This window comes from Oreochromis niloticus, linkage group LG20, assembly GCF_001858045.2.
Source record: "Oreochromis niloticus isolate F11D_XX linkage group LG20, O_niloticus_UMD_NMBU, whole genome shotgun sequence".
NCBI classification, from domain to species: domain Eukaryota; kingdom Metazoa; phylum Chordata; class Actinopteri; order Cichliformes; family Cichlidae; genus Oreochromis; species Oreochromis niloticus.
Window position 1 is genome coordinate 34277175 of NC_031984.2, and position 20804 is coordinate 34297978.

The 20804-nt window shown below is 38.2% G+C and overlaps 1 protein-coding gene across 1 annotated transcript; it reads right to left on the reverse strand.

Moving 5' to 3' along the window:
* Nucleotides 1–1403: 1403 nt before the first annotated feature.
* LOC102077886 (poliovirus receptor) lies at nucleotides 1404–13377 on the reverse strand. The gene is made up of 8 exons (XM_025901658.1): nucleotides 13094–13377; nucleotides 11832–12173; nucleotides 11420–11722; nucleotides 10172–10265; nucleotides 9105–9259; nucleotides 5426–5522; nucleotides 4397–4537; nucleotides 1404–4080 (listed from the first exon to the last, which is right to left on the reverse strand). The coding sequence occupies exons 1-8, from the start codon at nucleotides 13209–13211 to the stop codon at nucleotides 4014–4016; spliced, it is 1317 nt and encodes a 438-aa protein (XP_025757443.1). The 5' UTR covers nucleotides 13212–13377; the 3' UTR covers nucleotides 1404–4013.
* Between the last annotated feature and the right edge of the window lie 7427 nt (nucleotides 13378–20804).

Here is a 20804-nt window from a genome sequence, read left to right on the forward strand (position 1 = left end):
ATGCTATGTTACTCCTCCATCTCCAGCATTGGCATTTCTGGGACATTTTATTTGATGTATACAATCAGTGAATCACTTGGTTCTTCTGGTCAAACATATGTATCCACCAAAGCTACAATGAGTCAACTCAACCAGAATAGAAATTACAATAAAATTTCCATCTACATGATTGCATAACCAACATGAATCATAAGAAATAAGGGATGATACGAGTTGTACGTGTTATATAGGCAGTATAAATGTGTGTAGGGAGGAAGAGGAACTTATATTAATAATGTTTATTTAAATTTAATGAAAACTTGTATGTAATGTAACAACAACATAATAATGATTAGAAAACACACCGCAGTTTTGACATTTTCTGCAAAATAATAAAATAAAAACAAAATGTAAATCAAACACTGTAACAGATCTAAAACTACAAAAGAGCAAAACAACACAAAAAATGAAATAAATGTAAAACTTCTTCAGCCATTTGAGGCACCAGTATAGGCTATAAGGTATTAAAAAATAATAATAAATAATGATCATAAATAGTTTTCCGCTTTAACACAGTGGTTCTCAAACTTTCTGACATGCCAAATGTACAAATGAAAAAATAAATAATTAAGAAAAATGTTTTGTGCCCACACCAAGGAGTTTGTAATTAGTTAAGTAATTAAACAGTCATTAACAAATCCAAAAAGTACAAGATTAATTTTAGTTAAAAGTTGACATTAAGAGCAACAGGCTCTTGTTTTTTAATGGCCTTTACAAAAACAACAAAAAACAATCAAAAACTTTTTTTCCCATGATGCTTCACCAGCTGGGCCATGTTCCACAGCTTGAGAACCACTGTTATCATGTGCAGTGGATGGATATACGTTAAAAATTAAAACATTTTTTCTGATCTTACTTTCTCAAAAGGTTTAAAAAATTGAAAGTGTTATGTCTTCATTGTTAGGAAGCTAAACATGTATTTTAAAGAAAAGAACAAAAACTTGATAAATAATATAAAGTGTAGAGTTAAAATACAGACGCAAGCATTGCTAATGCTAACAAGGATTAAAATTTATGTAACTGAATTTACCATACTGAGGTAAGCAGGTAAAAGGCAAAAAATATCTTTACATCCATTACTAAATCTAAACACAGATTCAGCAACAAGATCCAGACAAAATGAGTCAGCAGTTTCTATCCTAAAATAAAAATAAAACAACATGCTGCTGTGGTTCCCTTGTGGTACTGAAGGTAGGTAACATGTAATAATACATACAGTATGCGCTCCAACCAGCCACCATCCAATTCAGAGTTATTTACATTAAATGTAAGAAAACACCTTAAGTTTTCCTGAACTGCAAACAGCAAATCAACAGATCTGTGAAAACATGAAATAATAATGTGACCTTTGACCTTACTGCACATTTCATAAATTCTGTTTTTGCTGACTTTGCTTTCTGTCTTAAGTTTGTATACTCGTAGTTCACAAATGAATTCAACATAAAACAGATGATCAGAGGGTTTCACTGACATGACTTTAGAAGCTTGTTTATAAACAGCTGTTAAATATGCTAATTAACCTTTTACAAAAGTGAAGCAGCCAAAACAAAAACTTAAGGCAGTACCAGAATACCTTTCTAAAAAGTATAAAAAGAGGTATTGTTTTAATAGCTATTATTAATACCTGCAGTGCTGACATGTCTGCTTGACTGGTTTAAAACTGTAAACATTGTAAGTAAAGTTTTATACTCAAACATCTACATAAGTACCATCATGACCACTGAGACAATAGAAACTGTGAGTCAACAAGACTAGAACATTAAAAAAAAAAAAACCCTCAGAATTTAATTATAATAATTTAGAATATGCACTTAACTAATGAAAACATGGAACTTCATTAAAAAAAATTAAAACTTGGCATTACACTAACAAAATACCCACCTTCTAATCTATAACATAATATTTCAGTCAGTGACCAATCTGGTGGGGAAAAAATCAAACCATAAAACAATGAATGTTTAATAATTAGCAGTAAATTTAATAAATCCATGTATGAAGTGTGACTTTATACACTGGTCACTGCTCTCCACCTACAGCAGCTGGAGTTAACAAAGCTTGTTTTGCCTGAGTGGACATTTTAGAAAACCTTTCCATCTCATTATGTATGATAGCCAACAATGTACACTGCTCAAAAAGAAACACTTGATTATCACCGTATATCACAAACCAGTTTTAGCCCCCGATCCACATAACACTGGACCACTATGGCCCCTCCAGCAGGTGATGGGTTCACTGGAGTAACTGGGGTCAGCCAGGACCCATGAATAATAGGTTTTTAATAAAAAGCCCCTTGACTAAGCTTGGCCTTATGAAGGGGCCCTGGTAACCAAGATTCTGTCAAGTAACTTCTCATCATCGAACTCTTTAGAATCACACTTGGTCTGGCCCTTTACCCATGACCAATTTGCCTTGGGAGACCCTACCAGGGACAAACTGTCCCCGACAACATAGCTCCTGGGATCAGAAGGGCACGCAAACCCCTTCACCGTGATAAGGTGGTGATTCATGAAGGGGGATGTAGGGGATACTTCTTTCCTACACCTGGACAAATCTTTGCTTTTACTTCTGTATCAATAACCCTATGCTTACTTTGGATCTGTGCCTGAATTTAACTGTTTACTTCGCTTAACAGTTCCTTTTTTAAATCATTCCTCACACTGCACTTTATGACAGGAAGTGAAGATAAGAAAAATAGAAAGATAACATCAAAGGGCAAACTAATAACAATACGTTGTCAAGGTGTGCTGTGTGGCAGGCAGGAGGTAGGACTCAAATGCTGGAGACTGAATGACAAACTAAAGGCAGCAGCTTTATTGCTGGAAACTTGAATATGAATTCAAGGAAACTAAAACTAGAAACTCAAAGCACAAAGCACTAACTAGAAAAACCAGGGAACTAGGAAACAAAACTGTGAACAGAGAACTGAAACGCTACCAGAAACAGAGAGAGGAAAACACAGCACACTGAGGGTACAACACGACACAGAACAAGGAAAACACAGGGCTTAAATACGCAGAGGGATAACGAGGGAATGGGACAAAGGAGGAGAGCACAGCTGGGAGTAATCAAACATGACGAGACGAAGGGGGAGCAAAACTGAAAACATTTACACAGGACAGGGACTGTCAAAGTAAAACAGGAAACATGAGACAGATCACAAAGACTGCAGCATCCAATCTAAGCAAATACACCGATTACGATTAATGATTAATGAGAGAAACCAAATTTTCCAGCTTTCCTGGAAAACGAAAGTGTAGCTTTCATTTTCCAGGAAAGCTGCACTCTCCTGGAAAATGCTGCAACGTATTACTTTTTACAGTTAAATGAAAAGATTTCAGCAGGGTGAAGACCTTTAATTTTCTTAAAATTATTTTTAAAAAACAAACAAAAACCCTATGATTCAACACAGTAACAAAGTCTCATTATAACCTTTTTAAAGATTTTTTTTTTCTCTTTCAAATTTCCTTGTATGATGCTTTCTGTTCGGTTATCCGAGCAAAACATCTGCTTTCGCCCCCATGTACAAACAAGGGTGGGGCTGTATTACTCAAGTATTATATACTATGTGGTAATCTTACTGGTTGGAATTACAAGGTATTCAGACGGTGTGCTTCGCTTGACTGTTTGTGCTGTCTGAACCTTATGGTCTCTGCGGTGTACTGATAACACTGATAACATTATTTTAAAAAGAAGCCCTGTGGGTTGATATCCTCAGTAGCTTAACGGCTTGTGTTATCAGGAGATGAAGAACAGAAAGAACAGTCACCTTCTGTTAACAGTCACAGAAAAACTGCCACTCATATTAGCCAGAGCTGGTATGTACACCCTAAATGCTGTGGTAGTGACAAGAAAGCTATAAATAAACTTCATTAAAAACTAAGAGATGATAAACAAAAAGGGGGCAGAGAGATAAACGAACACCAATTATGTCCACTGGTTCTCCATCTGTTCATTTACCAGCTGACTTGAGAATGTCATGTTGGTCGAGCTTTCAGTCCAGATATAGTCCATCCTTTGCTTCCACAGCTGTCAGGGAGATTGCTGTGGCAGACAGTTCAGAACATTTGTTTAAAATGGTTTGTAATTTTAGCTGAACATGCAAAGACCTTCAGTGTATCTGCATATTTTAAAAAGAACATTTAAACTTCTATCATATTCAACGCACACATTCATTTTTTTAAGAAGAGCAGATTTAATAAAATGGCTTGTTCAAAACTAAAACTACTAATATATCTACCATAACTGCATAACAAAGATTTTTACATTAAATAAAGTCATTAGCGTCAAAATATTTGGAGAGAGAAATTAAACTTTGAGTGAAAAAACTGCATATTTCAACAAATTAACTGTTACTGACCTCCATCTGATGGTGTTCTTGCTGCGCTGCGCTGTCACCAGCTGGTTGATTTGTTGGGACACGCCGCCAAAAAAGTCTAAACCTATGCCTGGAATTTTTGGGACATTAATTAAAAATCCCTCCAACACCACTGCAATAGAGCTGAAATAAAACAATCAAGTGCAGGAGTAACCCAACGTTAAAAGAGAGATATCCAAATATGCGAAACAAAGACAAATGGCAAATGAGGAGCTTGTCACCAGAAGTGGATCTTGTATTGTCTGGAAACTTTTGATTTTAGAGCGATGCACTAATTTAGGTGCATCACTCGTGACAGTACAATAAAACATTTTTTCATGAAAAAAATCACCGAATAATAATCAAATAATCATATTCTCCATGTTGATTCAAATCATAGAGATCAACATGCTACAAGACCAAATTCACTGTGTTTTAAAGAGGATATGTACTTCTCAGATTATCCGATTTTTTTTGTTTCCATCCTTTTCCTTTCTATTTTGGTACCAGTTTTACTTAGTTTCATCTGTACAAAAAACATTGTTCACAAGCAACTCTTCCTTTTTTCCCTCTCGCTGAATGAAATCTAGCCTAAAATGTCTATTGTAAGGCGCTAACTAGTGCACTTTTTTGCCCCACAGAAAGTATCAAAACTGCCAAGTAGGCCATTCCTAACATTTGCACTCTCTCTGATAAGATTGGTTTGATTTTGCAGCATAAGTACGGCCTGACTAACTACCGTCAAGAGCTCATTTGCCCACACTTCCATACTGTTTTCCTCTTTAATTTAAGAAAAAATGAAGAATCATTCCACACAGCTTTTAAATAAAGTGTCCATTGAAATTCGAACACCTCAAAATAGAGACTGTGTATATAAAAAAAACAAAAGTAAAAATAAAAACATTTTTGTTCAACCCCTTCGAATTAAAGAGTCTATACTTCAGTTTGGACAGTAGGTCCACATGCTTTAAAGTCAGGTCTACTAAATATTATTCTACATTTTGGATACATGCAAGTTAATGTATGAAGTACCTTTGATCTTCATGTGTATAAAAGTACCATACTGCAGCCCCAACGATGGTCAGAAAAATCAAAACACCAAGTAAGGCCCATGCAGCAGAGCACGCTCCTGCAGGGACACAAGAATGAAGGATATAATGAGGATTACATTATTGGGCATTTATGTTTTATGTTTCATATTTAGATGACTCAGACAATAATTAAAGATATACCATACACAAATCAAACACGTAGCTCATGTAGGTTGAGGGCAGGTTAACAATGATCGCTTCTGGTACTGTTGGTCAAAAATGTTCTGGTGAAAACTTTTCTAGTCTTGGGCGAAGATAAAGGAAGAGAAGATGTGAAAGGTGTGTGAGAAAGCTGTCTGATACAGTTGGGGAAAAGCAGAAAGAAATGAACTGTCTCTAATTTTTATTGTAGTTTCATTTTAATGAGACAAAATATCAACCTAAAGTCCAGAACAAATAGCCAGAATTCTGGTTTCAACAGAGTGACACACAGATTACAACCAGTCAATTAATCACAGATACTTCTGACCTGAACTGAAGAAACCACAGAATTGGTTCCTTCTTTTCCAACTCAGCACCATGGGAAAGACCAAAGAGCTATCAAAGGACATCATGGACAAGACTGTTGATCTGCTGTAATGGATTACAAGACCCTCAGCAAGTAGCTCGGTGAGAAGGTGACAACTGCTGGTGTGAATATTTGGAATAGAAAGAAATATAAAATGAACATCAATTGCCCTCAGCCTGGAGCATGACAGTGACCCAAGGCCACATACTAGGTCACAAAGGAGTCTCTAAAGAACAACGGTTTCTCGACCAAGTACTAAGTGATATTTTGCTTGGGGAAAAACATAACATGCAAATACATTTATAACTTATGTGTTTTTTCTGGGGGGTTTTGGTTGATATTCTGACAACACTTAAATGAAGCTAAATGAAACCATTAGAGCCTGCTCATTTCTTTGTAACTGAGAAAAATTACCAATTCACCAGGGGATCAAATAATTATTTCCTTAACTGTACCTGTGGAGGTACAGATATGTCTAGGAGAGAGGACAGTAAACATTTTGATCAGAATGTATAACAGAGAGTGTTGGAGAGTGGGATGATGTCTGAGGAATATGAGGCTATAACATGAAGAGTTGAGAAAGAGCTGCTGAACCTTGGGTAAGACGAGAGGTGAGCAGCAGTATGGCTTCATGCCAAGAAAGAGCACTAAAGATGTTTTCTTTCAGAGTTTTGATGGAGAAGTACAGAAAAGGTCAGCAGGAGTTTCACTGGTTCTTTATGGATCTAAAGAAAGGATATGATAGGGACCCAAGAAAGAAATTATTCCTGCATGAGGAAGTCAGGAGTGGCAGAGAAGCATGTGAAGGTGATGCAGAACATGTATGAGGACAGCAAGACAGTGAGATGTGCGACAGGGGTGACAGATGGGTTCAGGGTGGTTGTGGCATTACAGCAGGGATCAGCTCTGAGCCCCTTTTTGTTTCCGATGGTAATGGATATTCTGACAGATGAGGTCAGACAGGAGTCTTTTCAGACTGTGATCATTGCAGACAACAGTGTGATCTGTAGTAAGCGCAGGGGAAGAGTTGGAAGTGCTCCTGAAGAGGTGGAGGTATGGACTGAAGAAAAGATATGAACGTCAGTAGAAGCAAGAAAGAATAAATAATGTGTGTGAATGAGAAGAAGACAAGTGTAACACTGAAGCTGTAAAGAGTAGAGGTGTTGAAGGTACATGAGTATAAATACCTAATATTTATACTCATCTACCTTCAACAGACAATGCACAAAAGAAGTGAAGAAGAGAGTGCAGGCAGTGTGGAGTGGGTGGATATACATATTGGGGTGATTTGTGACCCCTATATAGCAGCAAGGGTGAAAGCTATGATACTGCTATATGGTTTGCAAATGGTGGCATTGGAAAAAAAAGACAGGATCTTAAGCTGAAGATGCTCAGATTTTCATCAGGAATGGCTGGGATGGACAGGATTAGAAATGAGTAAATCAGGGGGAAAGCTACGTTTGGAGACAAAATTAGAGAGACTGAGATGGTTTGGGCTTGTGCAAAGGAGGGAGAGTGAATATTTTAGATGATGAATATTTAGCTCCCAGGCAGAAGAAAAAGAGAAAGTGAAAGAGGAACACTGATGTTTAATGAATGTAATAAAAGAGGACATGGAGGTTGGCATGAAAGAGGAGGATGCTAGAGCATGAGGCAAATAGTTTGATCCCTAAACGGTCTGAAAAAAGAAGCAAAAATTTATGAGCCAGCCCTCATTTCTTCATAGTTTAGTCTTAAGGAGTCAGACTTTCTTTCTTTAAAGTATTTTTTCATAGCTTCTCTAAGGAGAACAGCAGAAAGAAGACTACATGCCCCCACGGCATAATCAGAATCTCTCAGACTGACCCAATCTAAGGCATAAGACCATGAACAGAATATATCATAAGTTAAGACATGCTTTAAGCTTTAAATTGTAGAACTGACTTGAGTAATATGTACTGCACTGGGTGGGCATTAGTCATCCATTACCTTGTCTGTTTTATGCAGGCTCAAAGGTTAGGCAATCATTTCCTTAAGCTATTTGCTTACAAACGATTCTTAACCTCTTATTTGTATGTGGGTGGAGTGCCTACAGAAGTCCATCATTTATCTGTCATAGTAGATGTTCAAGTTTCTATTTATTTCCTTTGAAAGAAGTCCACAGAACATGAAACAGAACAACATCAGAATTAGGGCAGGGCAATATGGCCAAAAATATTTATCACGATATATATTTGATATAACTGACGATATAATTGACACAAGACAAAATACTTTACAACTCCAAAATTTATTAGTGCAAAGAAAACCCCATCAATGTATTTTCACTTAAACAAGCAACTGTTTTTATGTGCATTAAAGCTATATAAAATTTTAACAGTGCAAATACAAATTTATTGCTGACAGTTTAACCAAAAGGCATTTCTAGTGGAAATGGGCCGACATATCCTCAGCATAACCATGTATAATATCCACAAAACTTAAAAAGAGGTTATACACAGACAATACGGTAATATTATGTTGAAGTACAGTACGTATTACTCTGCGAGGCTCCTGACTACGGTAGCTGTAATGCTCCGACAATCCGTCAAGCGGTGCTGCTTCATAGCTTACCAAAGTCGTATTAAAACTAATGCTGTCAGTGTTAATCTTGTTTAAATGACGTTAACGCCATAACCGCGTTAACGGTGCTAATGTGTTGACGCCGTGCAGGCCCAGGTTTTTCGGCCCGCTTGCATGTTCTACCAAAACTTGTGCTTTGGTGTCTATCTGATGGATGAATAATAAACCAGTGCCACACTACTGAAGTTGGCACCATTTTTACAAACCAATTCAGGTTCATGTGTTTCGTTCAATGATCCGCTTTCGCCCTTCTCATTCTCCCTCGCCGCCATGCTTTTTGCGTCATGTGCATATGAAAACAAAGGCACTGCCTTTGTTTTACACATATTCTATCGCGATATTTCATTTTCTTATCGTTGCCAAACATTATACCGGTATTACCGTGAACGGTATGATATATCCCAGCCCTAATCAGAATGATGCAACATCCACAAAAGCTAAAATCCAAAAATCAGAAACCAGTTCAAAAAGATTTGGACAAACTGCACAGCTAAGTCCAAGCTGACCTCACCTGATGCCACATGCACATAGAGCTGACCACGCTTACTCCCATATGTGTTAGATGCTTCACACTGATAGAGGCCATTTAGATCAGAGGTCAGGCTCAGCAGTTGTAGCTTTGCACCGTCTACTTTGACAGAAGACTCCAGCAAAGTCTGGCCAGATCTGGAAAAACATGAACGAGACCTGAACGTGAAATGTATATTAAATGTACAGAGAGGGCAGAAAAATGTGAGTTGTGCTAAAAGCTAAACATCTACATTAATGGTGGCATTTTATAAATTATGGTCGACATTGAGTGGATGGATCTATGCAGGTCAGACTTTTGGAAGCAACCTTCATGTCTCTTTAAAACTAAAATGAGGTCACTTCAGCTTGTGCAGCTAGTTTTAAACCACAGGCCTGTTTAAAAATAGCAAAACCAGTGGAACTATGAGGATATGGTGTGCTCACAGTCAATTTTCTTGTTTGGTGAACACATTGATCGACTTGTACATAGAACTTCAGATAATGCCTCTCCTCTTTGTCTCCTGCTTGCCTCTGCAATCCAAGACAAACATTTTAATCAGATTGTAGCTTATGTGCCTAAAGTGTTCACACTGAACTTTCATCTGATATTATAGTTTGCAGCTTATTGTCCAAAATTCACTCTAAACACTCTAAAACCATCTTTACTGACATGTGCTTGTTATCACCAAGCACGTGTCATGTGCTTGGTGATAACACCCTTTCCTGGGGGGTGGCTGTAGCTCAGGAGGTAGAGAAGGTCATCTACTGAATGGAAGGTTGGTGGTTTGATCCCTGGCTCCCCCAGTCTGCGTGCCAAGCATGCTTGGGCAAGATACTGGCCAGATACTAACAAGTTGCATCCATCGGAGTATGAATGTGTGTGAATGTTAGTTAGTGAGTACTTTAAAAGCATAGAAGAAAGTGCTTATGTGAATGGGTGTGTATAAAGCGCTTTGAGTGCTCGAGGAGAGTAGAAAAGCACTATATAAGACTCGGTTCCTTTATTATTACCACTCCTGTGAAATGAAATGAATATTTCAACTGAAACCAATATTCAAACTACTTTACCTGCTCCAGGTAAAGTTTGCATTTGGTTTGGCTTCTGTCACACACTCGAACGAGTCCTCTGAAATCACCGTAATGTTCACTTCTGTGGGAGAAACTGCATAAAAAAGAAAGAATGAAAGACCTGTGTTAATATGTAAAAAACAAACAAGCAAAGAAATGCATTTTGGGTACTTTTCATGTAGTTTCCAGGAGAGATCCTTTCATACACATTCAAGCATGTCTGTGGCCTGTTTAAAAGCACGGCCTTTATGGGGATTTCAACCAGAAATAGAACACCACAGATGAACCGTGTCATTTAAAAAAAGAACCCACACAACTGGAAGCACATGCTTTAACTTTGAAAACAGCCTCAAGTATTTTTGCTTCACTGGACAGATCTGAAACAAATGAAGTCATTGTCAAGCTTTACAAACAGGTTTAAGCTAGTCTGTGCACCATGGTGTCGTGTCACTTGCCTTTAGCTGCTGACAGTTAATTTTTAACCAGAACATCTGCACTCTTACCGAGAGCAAATATATAGTGCAAACCTATATTTCACATGAGCAATGTAGATAGTGCATTGCACAACTGCTAGTAAGTTAAAAAAACACACAGTTGGACTTTGATTAAACAGACATAGTTTTAGTTCTACTTTCCCCTACCAAAGCCTTGCTGTTACACGCACTGATGCACAACTTTACTGAGTTTGCTGCATTTCAGCTGAACTGGATGGTTCTGTCTCAGGACACAGATCAGGTTCTATTACTCGTCTCATCTTTCGCAAAATCTTTATCCAGCTATTGTGACAACATGAGTGAGTGACAGTAGCATGAGAACAAGGATAAAGCTGGTATCCCATACTGGGAAAAACAAAAAACAAAAAGTCAACTCATGAACAAAGGAAAAAAAGCAAAACCGTCTCAACTCTTAACACTTAAGGTTACCTAGAAGTATGAAGTTTTGAGGGTTTATGTCTGCTTTTGTTCAAAACAAAGATGCAGGGTATAGTTTAAAAAAAAGAGAAGCTATTACTTTTATTTGATCCACAATTTCTGAAACTATTTCTGTTGCATGAGTAGATAATACAGATTAACTGGTAACAAGTAAGTAAGTTCTATAGTAGTGCTTTGTAGCTGCAGTTGCAGTTTAATCAGTTAATCCTGGGTGTGCCTCTGTACTTTTAATATTTGATTAAATAATCAAAATTGTTAAGTGAACAGCAACACAAAAGAAGACAAATAATAAACTACATAAGAAGTTGACACTCACAGTAGACCTGTATGGTGAAGGGCAGAGTTTCTTCTTTAGACAGGGAGTCACCGCTGATGACACACTGGACCTGGTGACCATCAATCTCTCTCATAGGCACACCAAACAGAGAGCTGACTGTGGTAGTCGTACCGTTGTTATGCTGTGTGGAGTTTGTTGTTGTCCTCACATTTTCTCCCAAAGCACCAGTGAGCCACCTCACCTCTGCAGGAGGCTTCGAACCAGCAGCCGTGCAGGTAGCAAATAAAACCTCTCCAGTGCCCAAAGTGGGAAGCTTGTCCTTGATGTTTGTGAAAGGAGGCACTAGGAGAGTTACAGCACACAATTAGTCAACATGCGAGCAACATAGTGAAATGTCTGTCTCACACACAAACACCCACAATGTTTTAAATAAAGTTTTTTTTTTTTATACCAAGCAAGTTTAGAGGTATCTCAGTCTTTTGATTTCCACTGGGAAACAAGGTGAAGATGCACGTGTATCTGCCTTCATCCTTCAGGGCAACATTGGATAACTGGAGAGTTCCATTTTTGTTGTTAAAATTCCCGATATATTTAAATCGATCATCATCTCCATTGACAAACTGCGCTCCCTCTCTGGGTAAGATAGTGAGGAAATTGTCATTGTGAGGTTTTTCTCTCGTCTTCCTCTGCCAGGTAATCTGTGTCAGGTCATCATTGGTATCAATGACATAGCACGATAAGATAGCGGTACTTCCTTGTTCCACTGTCACACTTCCACCAATCACCTGGAGAGCTGTAAAGTACAGAAAACGTGATTAAGGCAGAGCTAAAAATAGAAACAAAAGAGAATCCAAGTACATTCATATCAAAGTGTGATGAACTCTTTTGTGTTTTTGTGTGTGTGTATGCTTCATCTTTCAAACAAATTTTGAAATTAAGCTGGGTAGACATTGAAAAATAACTATGATAAATAGTTTCTGGGGTGTTAAATCTACTCAAGCTTGAAATTCATTTTGTTCATCAAATGATCAAAATAAGAAAATACACAGATGTCTGGTAGGTAACGTAACACAGCTTATTTTCTTAACTCAATGTGAGCCAGTCAAGGTTATGTGAGTAGTCATGCGCCAAAGCATAGGAAAATGGCCCTGAAAACACCCACCTCCACTCTTAACAGAGGAATGAAAAAAATATTCTCCAGCGTCCTCACGATGCTCTTATATAGTCTCATAGTTACAGTTAACTACACAAAAACTCTGTATTGTACAGAAGTTCAGTAACATGTGACCATCCTGTTGGGTCATTGCTTGGATTCATCTGTTCTCTCATTTACTTATAAATAACATTAAGCAACATTTCTGAGGGCATATGGGGAAGAGAGGGGTGTTACTAATTATACAGCACGTTCATGAACAAAGAACTACAGTCTGGAACTTTATGGATGATGTATCACCACAAACTGAAATTACAAGCAGAAACCATCAATTTCAAGTTAAATATGTATATGTAACAAATAGTTAATAAATGATAATACACAACCATTCAGTTTGATGAACCACAAAGCTCGTTTAAAAAAATAATAATATTAAGACCCTGCAGCGCACATTGTCTTGTAAGCCAAATCTCTGAAGCTTGAATGTTAAATTAAGAAGCTGCAGTGGACAAATACAACATTTAAATTCAGTTCATCGTAGACTAGGCACTACAAAATACCTTCTACATCAGCACATAGAAGAGACAACGTCACGAGAAGGACACGTAGTAGCGCAGAGTCACATATGGACGGTATATTGTGGCAGAAACTGCCACAAAAGGAAGCAGCTCCATCCATCCGCTAATCATTGCTGTCCACTAATCATATTTACACATTCCAACTTCCGGGAGAAAAAAGTCCACAGCCCAAAATTGTTAGAATAAAACAGGACCGATGATTCTCTTGGGAGTCTAGCAAAGAAAGAAAAAAGTAGGCGGGCTGAAAATGGCTGAGCATAGTGACAGGGGGGGAATAAAACCTTTCACACATAAGAATGAATGAAGGATGCAGCTTTCTGTTCAGCCTTTTAAACAGCGTAACCGACGAAAACACACATGGCTTTACCTTAAATGTACATCAAAACAATGGCGATCACGGGGAGGACCAAAATCCTTGCTGTCTGCGCTGTCTGAGAAATGTGTGGGTTTTTTTCAGGGGCGCATCCAGGATTTTCCTTAATTGGATGCCACAGGACCCAAGAACCAGGCAGCGGGGCTCACATGAAATCTGAATAAAACACTGGGCACCATTCTCAGGTTAGTATACGCCACTGTGCCCTGTTCTCAAGAAAACATGGTGCTGCACAAGGGTTTAAGTATCATTTGTGTTGGATAATTGTTTTACAAAGCAGGAATAATGTATTTCGATTTTTTCCTTCGGTAAACAGAAAATAGTGAAAGCTTCTTAGGTAGGATGCTTAGGTAATTCACGTCTGGGAGATCTTAAAATTAAAAAAATATACAAATTATTATATTATTATTAGTTGACATTATTAGAATTTTACTCCTCAATTTAGATGATGCAGCAAAACCAAAAGAAGTCTGATGAATGTGAGCTGATTTCTTGGCTCTACCTTATAAGTGATCAGCCAGAGACCATTCATGTGTAAAGCTTCCAAGTGAAGCTTCCCTTAGTGTCTTTAAGGTAGTTAAATATTTATCCAGCCTCTCTGTTTGGTTTTGCATTCTGTGGCAGTCCCAGTACCTTGTGTCATAGTCAGCTGCACAAACACATCAGTGTTATTTGATTTGCATGAAGGACGACTTATTTAAATTAAAAAGAGGCTGTTCTCTTTGCATTGGGTGAGTATGGAAAGTGAAAAGCCATCAGTGAGACTCCAGTAAGTCTAGAAATACAAACCAAGGCACAATTGCTAGTGCTTATAAACTGATTTGTAGTGTTTCCTGTTTTCATTCTCATTTCATGGCAGCAGGTGATGGATAGATTCACTGAATATACACAAAATGCTTATAAATAGCAACTATATCTGCATCCTTTAAAACTGTTCAGTTTGACTGAATTCAGTCTTTACATTTTTTTTTTTTGATTCAGCTAGCAGTAACTAACAGTAACTAGAAAGCGAAAATTTCAGAAGAAATTTTATGTGTGCCTATGCCGCTGCTAATCAGTGTAGTTTGCCATTCATACGGCTACAGAGAGCAAAATTCAGAAGAGCAGCCATTCTCCACCATGAACTATGGTAAAAACAAACACCGCTCACGCTTCACAGATGACAGCTTACAGTTTTGTGTAAAGATGAAGTTACTTCGTACAGCGCCGATTTGCAGACGCTGTGCACACAGGTTCATTAGCAGAAGTCCCATTGCACCACGGCAGACCCGACAATGTTTTTCATGAACACACTTTGAAGCATTACATTATAGACCACTTTTCACACATGCATTCACTTTTTGTTTTTTGTTATTTTTACACAGTGTTCTGAATTATGAACAATGGTCTACAGCCAATCCTGTGTATTATTATACAAACTTTGGTTGTGAGATTCAGATAACTATTTAATAAAAGCTAAATATTTTATATGAGAGTAAGAAAGAAAAGTATATCTTTGTGTCCACCTTTCTCTGTTAATGCCCTAGCTCCCCCCTAAAAGCTTTGCTAGATCCGCCCCTGCACAGTTACCAGCTGTCAGCTACACAAAGAAGGAGCTTGGTCTTTGTCTCTCAGAAACAACTCATAACTTCCCTTCAACTCATTCATGTCACCTAAAGTGTAAACCTGTTTCTCCATCACCAGTTCAGCTCTGATGATTCAGTAAGGACATCTCCTGATTTCATCTTCATGCTCCAGCAAACATCAGCTGATACTAGAAATTAAAATCAAAAGAATTCTAACAACAGCTGATCAAGCTTAAACGTGCTGCTGTTGTTTAGCGCGATAAATAAGAGCGAACAGCCGATCGTTGATCAGTTTCATGATTGACGTTTCAACACTCGAGAGAATGACAGGGGAGGCTTCGTAACGACAGAATAAATCATAATGTTTTCTCTGAATGTGGGACGATTCCGTTTGTACTGCATGGCAACTCTATGAACTAACCCTAATGAATAAAATAAAGTCCAACGTCAGTAACTTAGTGCGCACACAGCTGTATATAAACTCCTGTGGCATTACGATTGTAAAAGGTCAACGAAAATAAATTACACCTAAACTCGGTTTATATCTGACCCAAATAGAGTGCAGTTCATAACTTGTTACCTGAAATTCAGTTCACCTCACGCTCCTGCCTTCGGTTTCCACCATCAACGGCCCATATAAACATGAAAAATAAGTCCAGCTAAAACACATACTGTCGGCGAGCGACCGGGTGCTGACACGACTTTCACCCGGCTCAATATAAGCCAAGCCTGGGTGCTTTTTCACGAAGGGTCGCTATCGGCGCGAGCTAACTATGCTACCGGCGCTAGCTAGCTAGCCAGCTATCAGCAACACATAAGAGAACTGCTGCTAAATAAACTACACCTAAACTCGGTTTATATCTGACCCAAATAGAGTGCGCGACCGGGTGCTGACACGACTTTCACCCGGCTCAATATAAGCCAAGCCTGGGTGCTTTTTCACGAAGGGTCGCTAGCAGCGCGAGCTAACTATGCTACCGGCGCTAGCTAGCTAGCCAGCTATCAGCAACACATAAGAGAACTGCTGCTAAATAAACTACACCTAAACTCGGTTTATATCTGAACCAAATAGACTGCAGTTCATAACTTCTTACCTGAAATTCAGTTCACCTCACGCTCCTGCCTTCGCTTTCCCTGATCCACGATTGACCTCCGCGTTAGCAAACACCGGTCGATCTGCGGTCATGGCATGTCCTTTCTGTCATACACCGGTGGATAGCTGCCCACTGTTGTAGCTCCGCATTATAGCACCACCAAACAACTCAGTTATTTTTTCCACATCCAGCTGTAACTCCGATTCTGTGCGAGCATTTGCGAGAGACCGGGGAGGTGAAAGGAGAGAGAGAGTCCCCTCGCTGTCCATTTGCAGCAGGGTGCGGCAGCTAGGTAGCCGGCTAGCTGTCAGGCAGGACCGAGGTCGTCAGAGCATTGTCGCTAATATGGGATGTCTTGATAAAACAAGCAGATATTTGAAGTTTACACACCTACATTCTCGCCTGAAAATATCTTAAAAGTTTATTTTGTGACCTAGAAACAGTAATAAAAGACATATAAAACGAAGTGGTGGCCGCCATTGTTTAACTCGGCAGAGGTGTGCTATGAATTGTGGGATATTGAGTTTTCCACCAAGCATTACCGTAACTTTTGAATGATTTGCGCAACCTTAAAAATTCCAATGGCTCCTGAAAGCAGCGACGCTGTGCGCACCGTTGAAATTGTCATCATTACGGTAATCCAAATAAGGGTAGACAGGCTGTACCACTCCCGGCATACCACTAGAGAGCGCCAACACACCACAAATGAAGTCTGTTTATTTGGCGCCAAAAGATGAATTGGCCTAAATTTGCACTAAAATATTAATATTTAAAAAACTATAAAAGTCATGAACACCAAAAGTCAGGACATAATAGTCCAGCTCCAGCCGCGCAAAATGATGTAACATATGTACCCCTATTGTCTAAACTGTTTGGCAGAGGAGCGCGGGAAAATTTTCAGAAAAATATTAATATTTAAAAAACTATAATACTCATAAACACCAAAAGTCATAGCACACCATTCCAGATCCAGCCGCACAAAATGAGGTAACATATATGAAGCTTGTCTCAAAACTGCGGGTCGAGATACGCTGCAAAATTTCAGGCGGAAAAAGGAAAATAATAATAATAAGAATAATAAATCCGAGGAATAGTAATATGTGTGCCTCCTGGCATAGGCACACATAATTAACTTGTAATACAATAAATTACAAGAATCCATCTTAGACAAAGATTACCATTGTTTGGGGTTTTTCTTTTTAATCACACTTAAAGAGTTGGTGCTAACCAAGTTATCAATTTAGGAATATATTGTGGCATAACAGACAAACTGTCATCAGCATATTTAAACTCATTACATGCAGTTATAGTCAGAGTTAAGAGAAATCTTTAGTGTAAATTTAAGCTTTGAATGTTTTATGATTTTTATTCATTATAAAAATCCAGAAAATATCTCTGGCTTACTTTGATAATAAAGTGTCAGCATTTTATTAGAATGCACATGTGCTGTAGGCGGAGTGGATTTTAATGTATTGTAGGCAGATCCATCTGCTCTTGGGCCCTCTGGGAGATAAAGCAACAGCTAAAAGCAACTATTTGTAGGCCTAAATGATGTTTTCTTCCTTTCTTTTTTAAAAAATCATGCTGTGGATCTGTCATGATGAGTTTCCTAAATTATGAGTTTCATTCATGGAGAAATATATATCTAAAAAAACAAGTGAAAATATAATGACTCACTCAGTAAATGCAGGCTATACTGTGTCGCTGGAGTCATCAATTAAAAATTTAAATGCTACCAAATTCCATTTTGATTCTACCTTTATCCCAGATAAAGGTTGAAGAGCAGCCATTATTGCTAAGCTAACATCCTCTTCTATACTATAACATTTGTCTAAATCAACACAGAGCAACAGCAGCATAGGTCAGCTTACCAGTGACGCATTTGCAGTTGAGTAATTTCCTCCTGTTACTCATATACTGGAACCTTGTGTTACCTCACCTGCTACATCCCTCTCTAAACCCTTCAAATGCAGAGATATTCTTTGTAGATACAGAAACATAAGTGTGAAAGAAGGTATTGCTCTGTATCTGTCTGTAAATAACTAGCAGCGTACCTGGAGATCTTTACAATACATATAATCAAAATCACAGCAATCAAAATGTAACATAAATCTAAATTCAAGCACCAACATGCAATAATTACACAGACAATTATGGGATTTTATTGTCTTTGTTGCATCTTTGTGTGCGATGCAGTAACCTTGTTTTGCAATACAAGAACTACACAGATAATTATGGAAGGTTATTATTATCTTGATTATTGTTCCAAGTGTGCCCTGAATCAAAGGTGACCCATTGTGTCCTTTCTCTTATATTCTCTGACCAACATGCACAAGCTTCTCTATTTAGCTTCTATCAAATATGTCTTCTTGTTTTGAGCCTTTCAAACTGCTACCTGTTATGTACACTGCAAAACTTGTTGCTTGTTGAGGGGCCACCTATGGATTGATCAGGTAGAGCTTAATTTTGACAACTACAGAATAGCGAGCAAGTACTCAAAACAGAGGCTCAGTAAAGAGAACATATGAGTTACAGCATTTTGTGAGAAATGAGAATGTAATTACAAGTTCCTCTAACCATTTCTCACAGCTCAACATGATACTAAAAACAACTCAGTTTCTGAATCTCATACAGGTCCCTGCCAGGGGCTCTTGAAAACAGGAACAAAACACAACAGGAGCTGTGGGTGAAATACATTTTGAAAATATATGTAGTATTTGATAATACTGGTGGTACAGATGCTGACTAAAATTGAGCCGGTTTTTAGGGCATACCCATAACAGATTTGCTTAATACAAAACAATGGATCAGCACAACAATATTATCAGAGCATATGAAAAGCACGTGCAACTTAATCTGATCAGGATGCCTCCGGGACATGTCCCACATGTATGCGGTCCCTGAGGCAGTTTCAGCATGCTGGCAAGTTTACATCACTTGGATGGCTTTATATGATTGAAAAAGGTGAAATAAGCAGCTGGGATGAGGAAGATCTGGGCATGTCTAAGACTGCAGCTCAAATGGATAAGTGGTAGCAAATGATTGGATGGAAGCAAACAGAAATCCAAATGTAATAATATGGAAACAGGATTTTGGAAGAATTTCTGAAAATGCTTCCCCCCAGTATATGGATAGGAGTACAATACTGTGGACTGTTTCTCTTTAGAATGCAGAAGATTTTAGCAATTGTACTGATAGTGCAGATCTATAGTTTCAGATATCAACTACAAAGACACAATGAAGCTAATAACAAGTTTAGTTAGCCAACTCAACCAGCAGAATTACAGTAAAAATATCTCTCTGCTCACAGCACGTGAGAGACTGAAGTCCTGTTTCACAAGACTTATAATTATCACGCATTTCCTGTTTTTGTGACAGAAGTTAGTTCCCAACCACATGATCACATGCTGAGTTATGACACTTTGGTCTGTGTATCAAATTTATCCAAAGTATCCAAATGTGATCCTAAAAACTCCCTGAAAAGCCTTCTCTTCATTGGTTCCCTGTTAAATCCACAATCATATTTAAAATCCTTCTCCTCACATACAAGGTCTTGAATAATCAGGCCCAGTCTTGTCTCATAGGTCTGTACCAACCCAGTAAAGCATTTTGCTCTCAGACTGCTGGTTTACTTGTGGTTCCTAGGATATTTAAAGGTATTGTGGGAGGCAGAGCCTTCCGCTTTCAGAACCCACTTTCAGGGGTGCAACCTCATGAACAAAAATATCACTTTGGGCCAGACTGCTTTAATATTGCAAACCATGCCAGTCCTAAAAATATAACACTGTGCAGACATGGATCAATATTCTGCTTAGACAAACAGATTTTTTGATTTTGTGCTAGACTGAGATGTGCAAGCACATGTTTTTTACATTATAATGTTTTTAGCTATAACATTATTTGATATTAAAATAAAACAAATAAAATACATGTTAACTTTTCTGAAGGAAGTAAATAAGTAAGCTATCTAATACTAGGAAAGTCAAGCAGTTTCTTCCATGTGGACTTTGCTATGAGTTTAATTTCTCTTTTCTTTTGAATGGACCATCTTACCTTATTTCCTATTTGCTCAGCCAAGAGTGCTGCCACCTGGAACAAACCAAATCATGAAATAAGGAAAGGAGGGGGGAGGCGGGTTCAGAGGCTGACTGGATTTTGCTCTATGTTGCTGCAGACAAACAAAACTCATGCTAGGAAGCAAAATAGTTTATAAGTACCCTGAGAAGGAAACATTTTATGGCGATAGGTTAATCATTATTTCAAACAAAACTAAGTAAAACTACTGTTTTCTATGGCCTTGAATCGTCAGTTTTTCCTCCCACACGGCGCCACTGCCAGCTCCACCTTGGATTTCATTGAGACAGACATATAATCTAGCTGGATCAGGTGAACTGAATCCACCCTCAGTTATGCTAGAACAGCTGCTGGGAGTTTCCCACTATGCACTGAGCATTTCTCCTTTCTGACTCCTTTTCATTCACTATGTGTTTACACAACCAGCCTGAGCCTGGTTCTGCCGGAAACTCTGACTTGCCTTAAGCTTGTATACTCCTAACAAATAAAGAACACAAAACAGATGATGGAATAGATTTTACTCACATTACAATGAAAGCTTTTGTGTCAACACCAGTGAAATTTGCTAGTTAGTCTTTTACATTTTG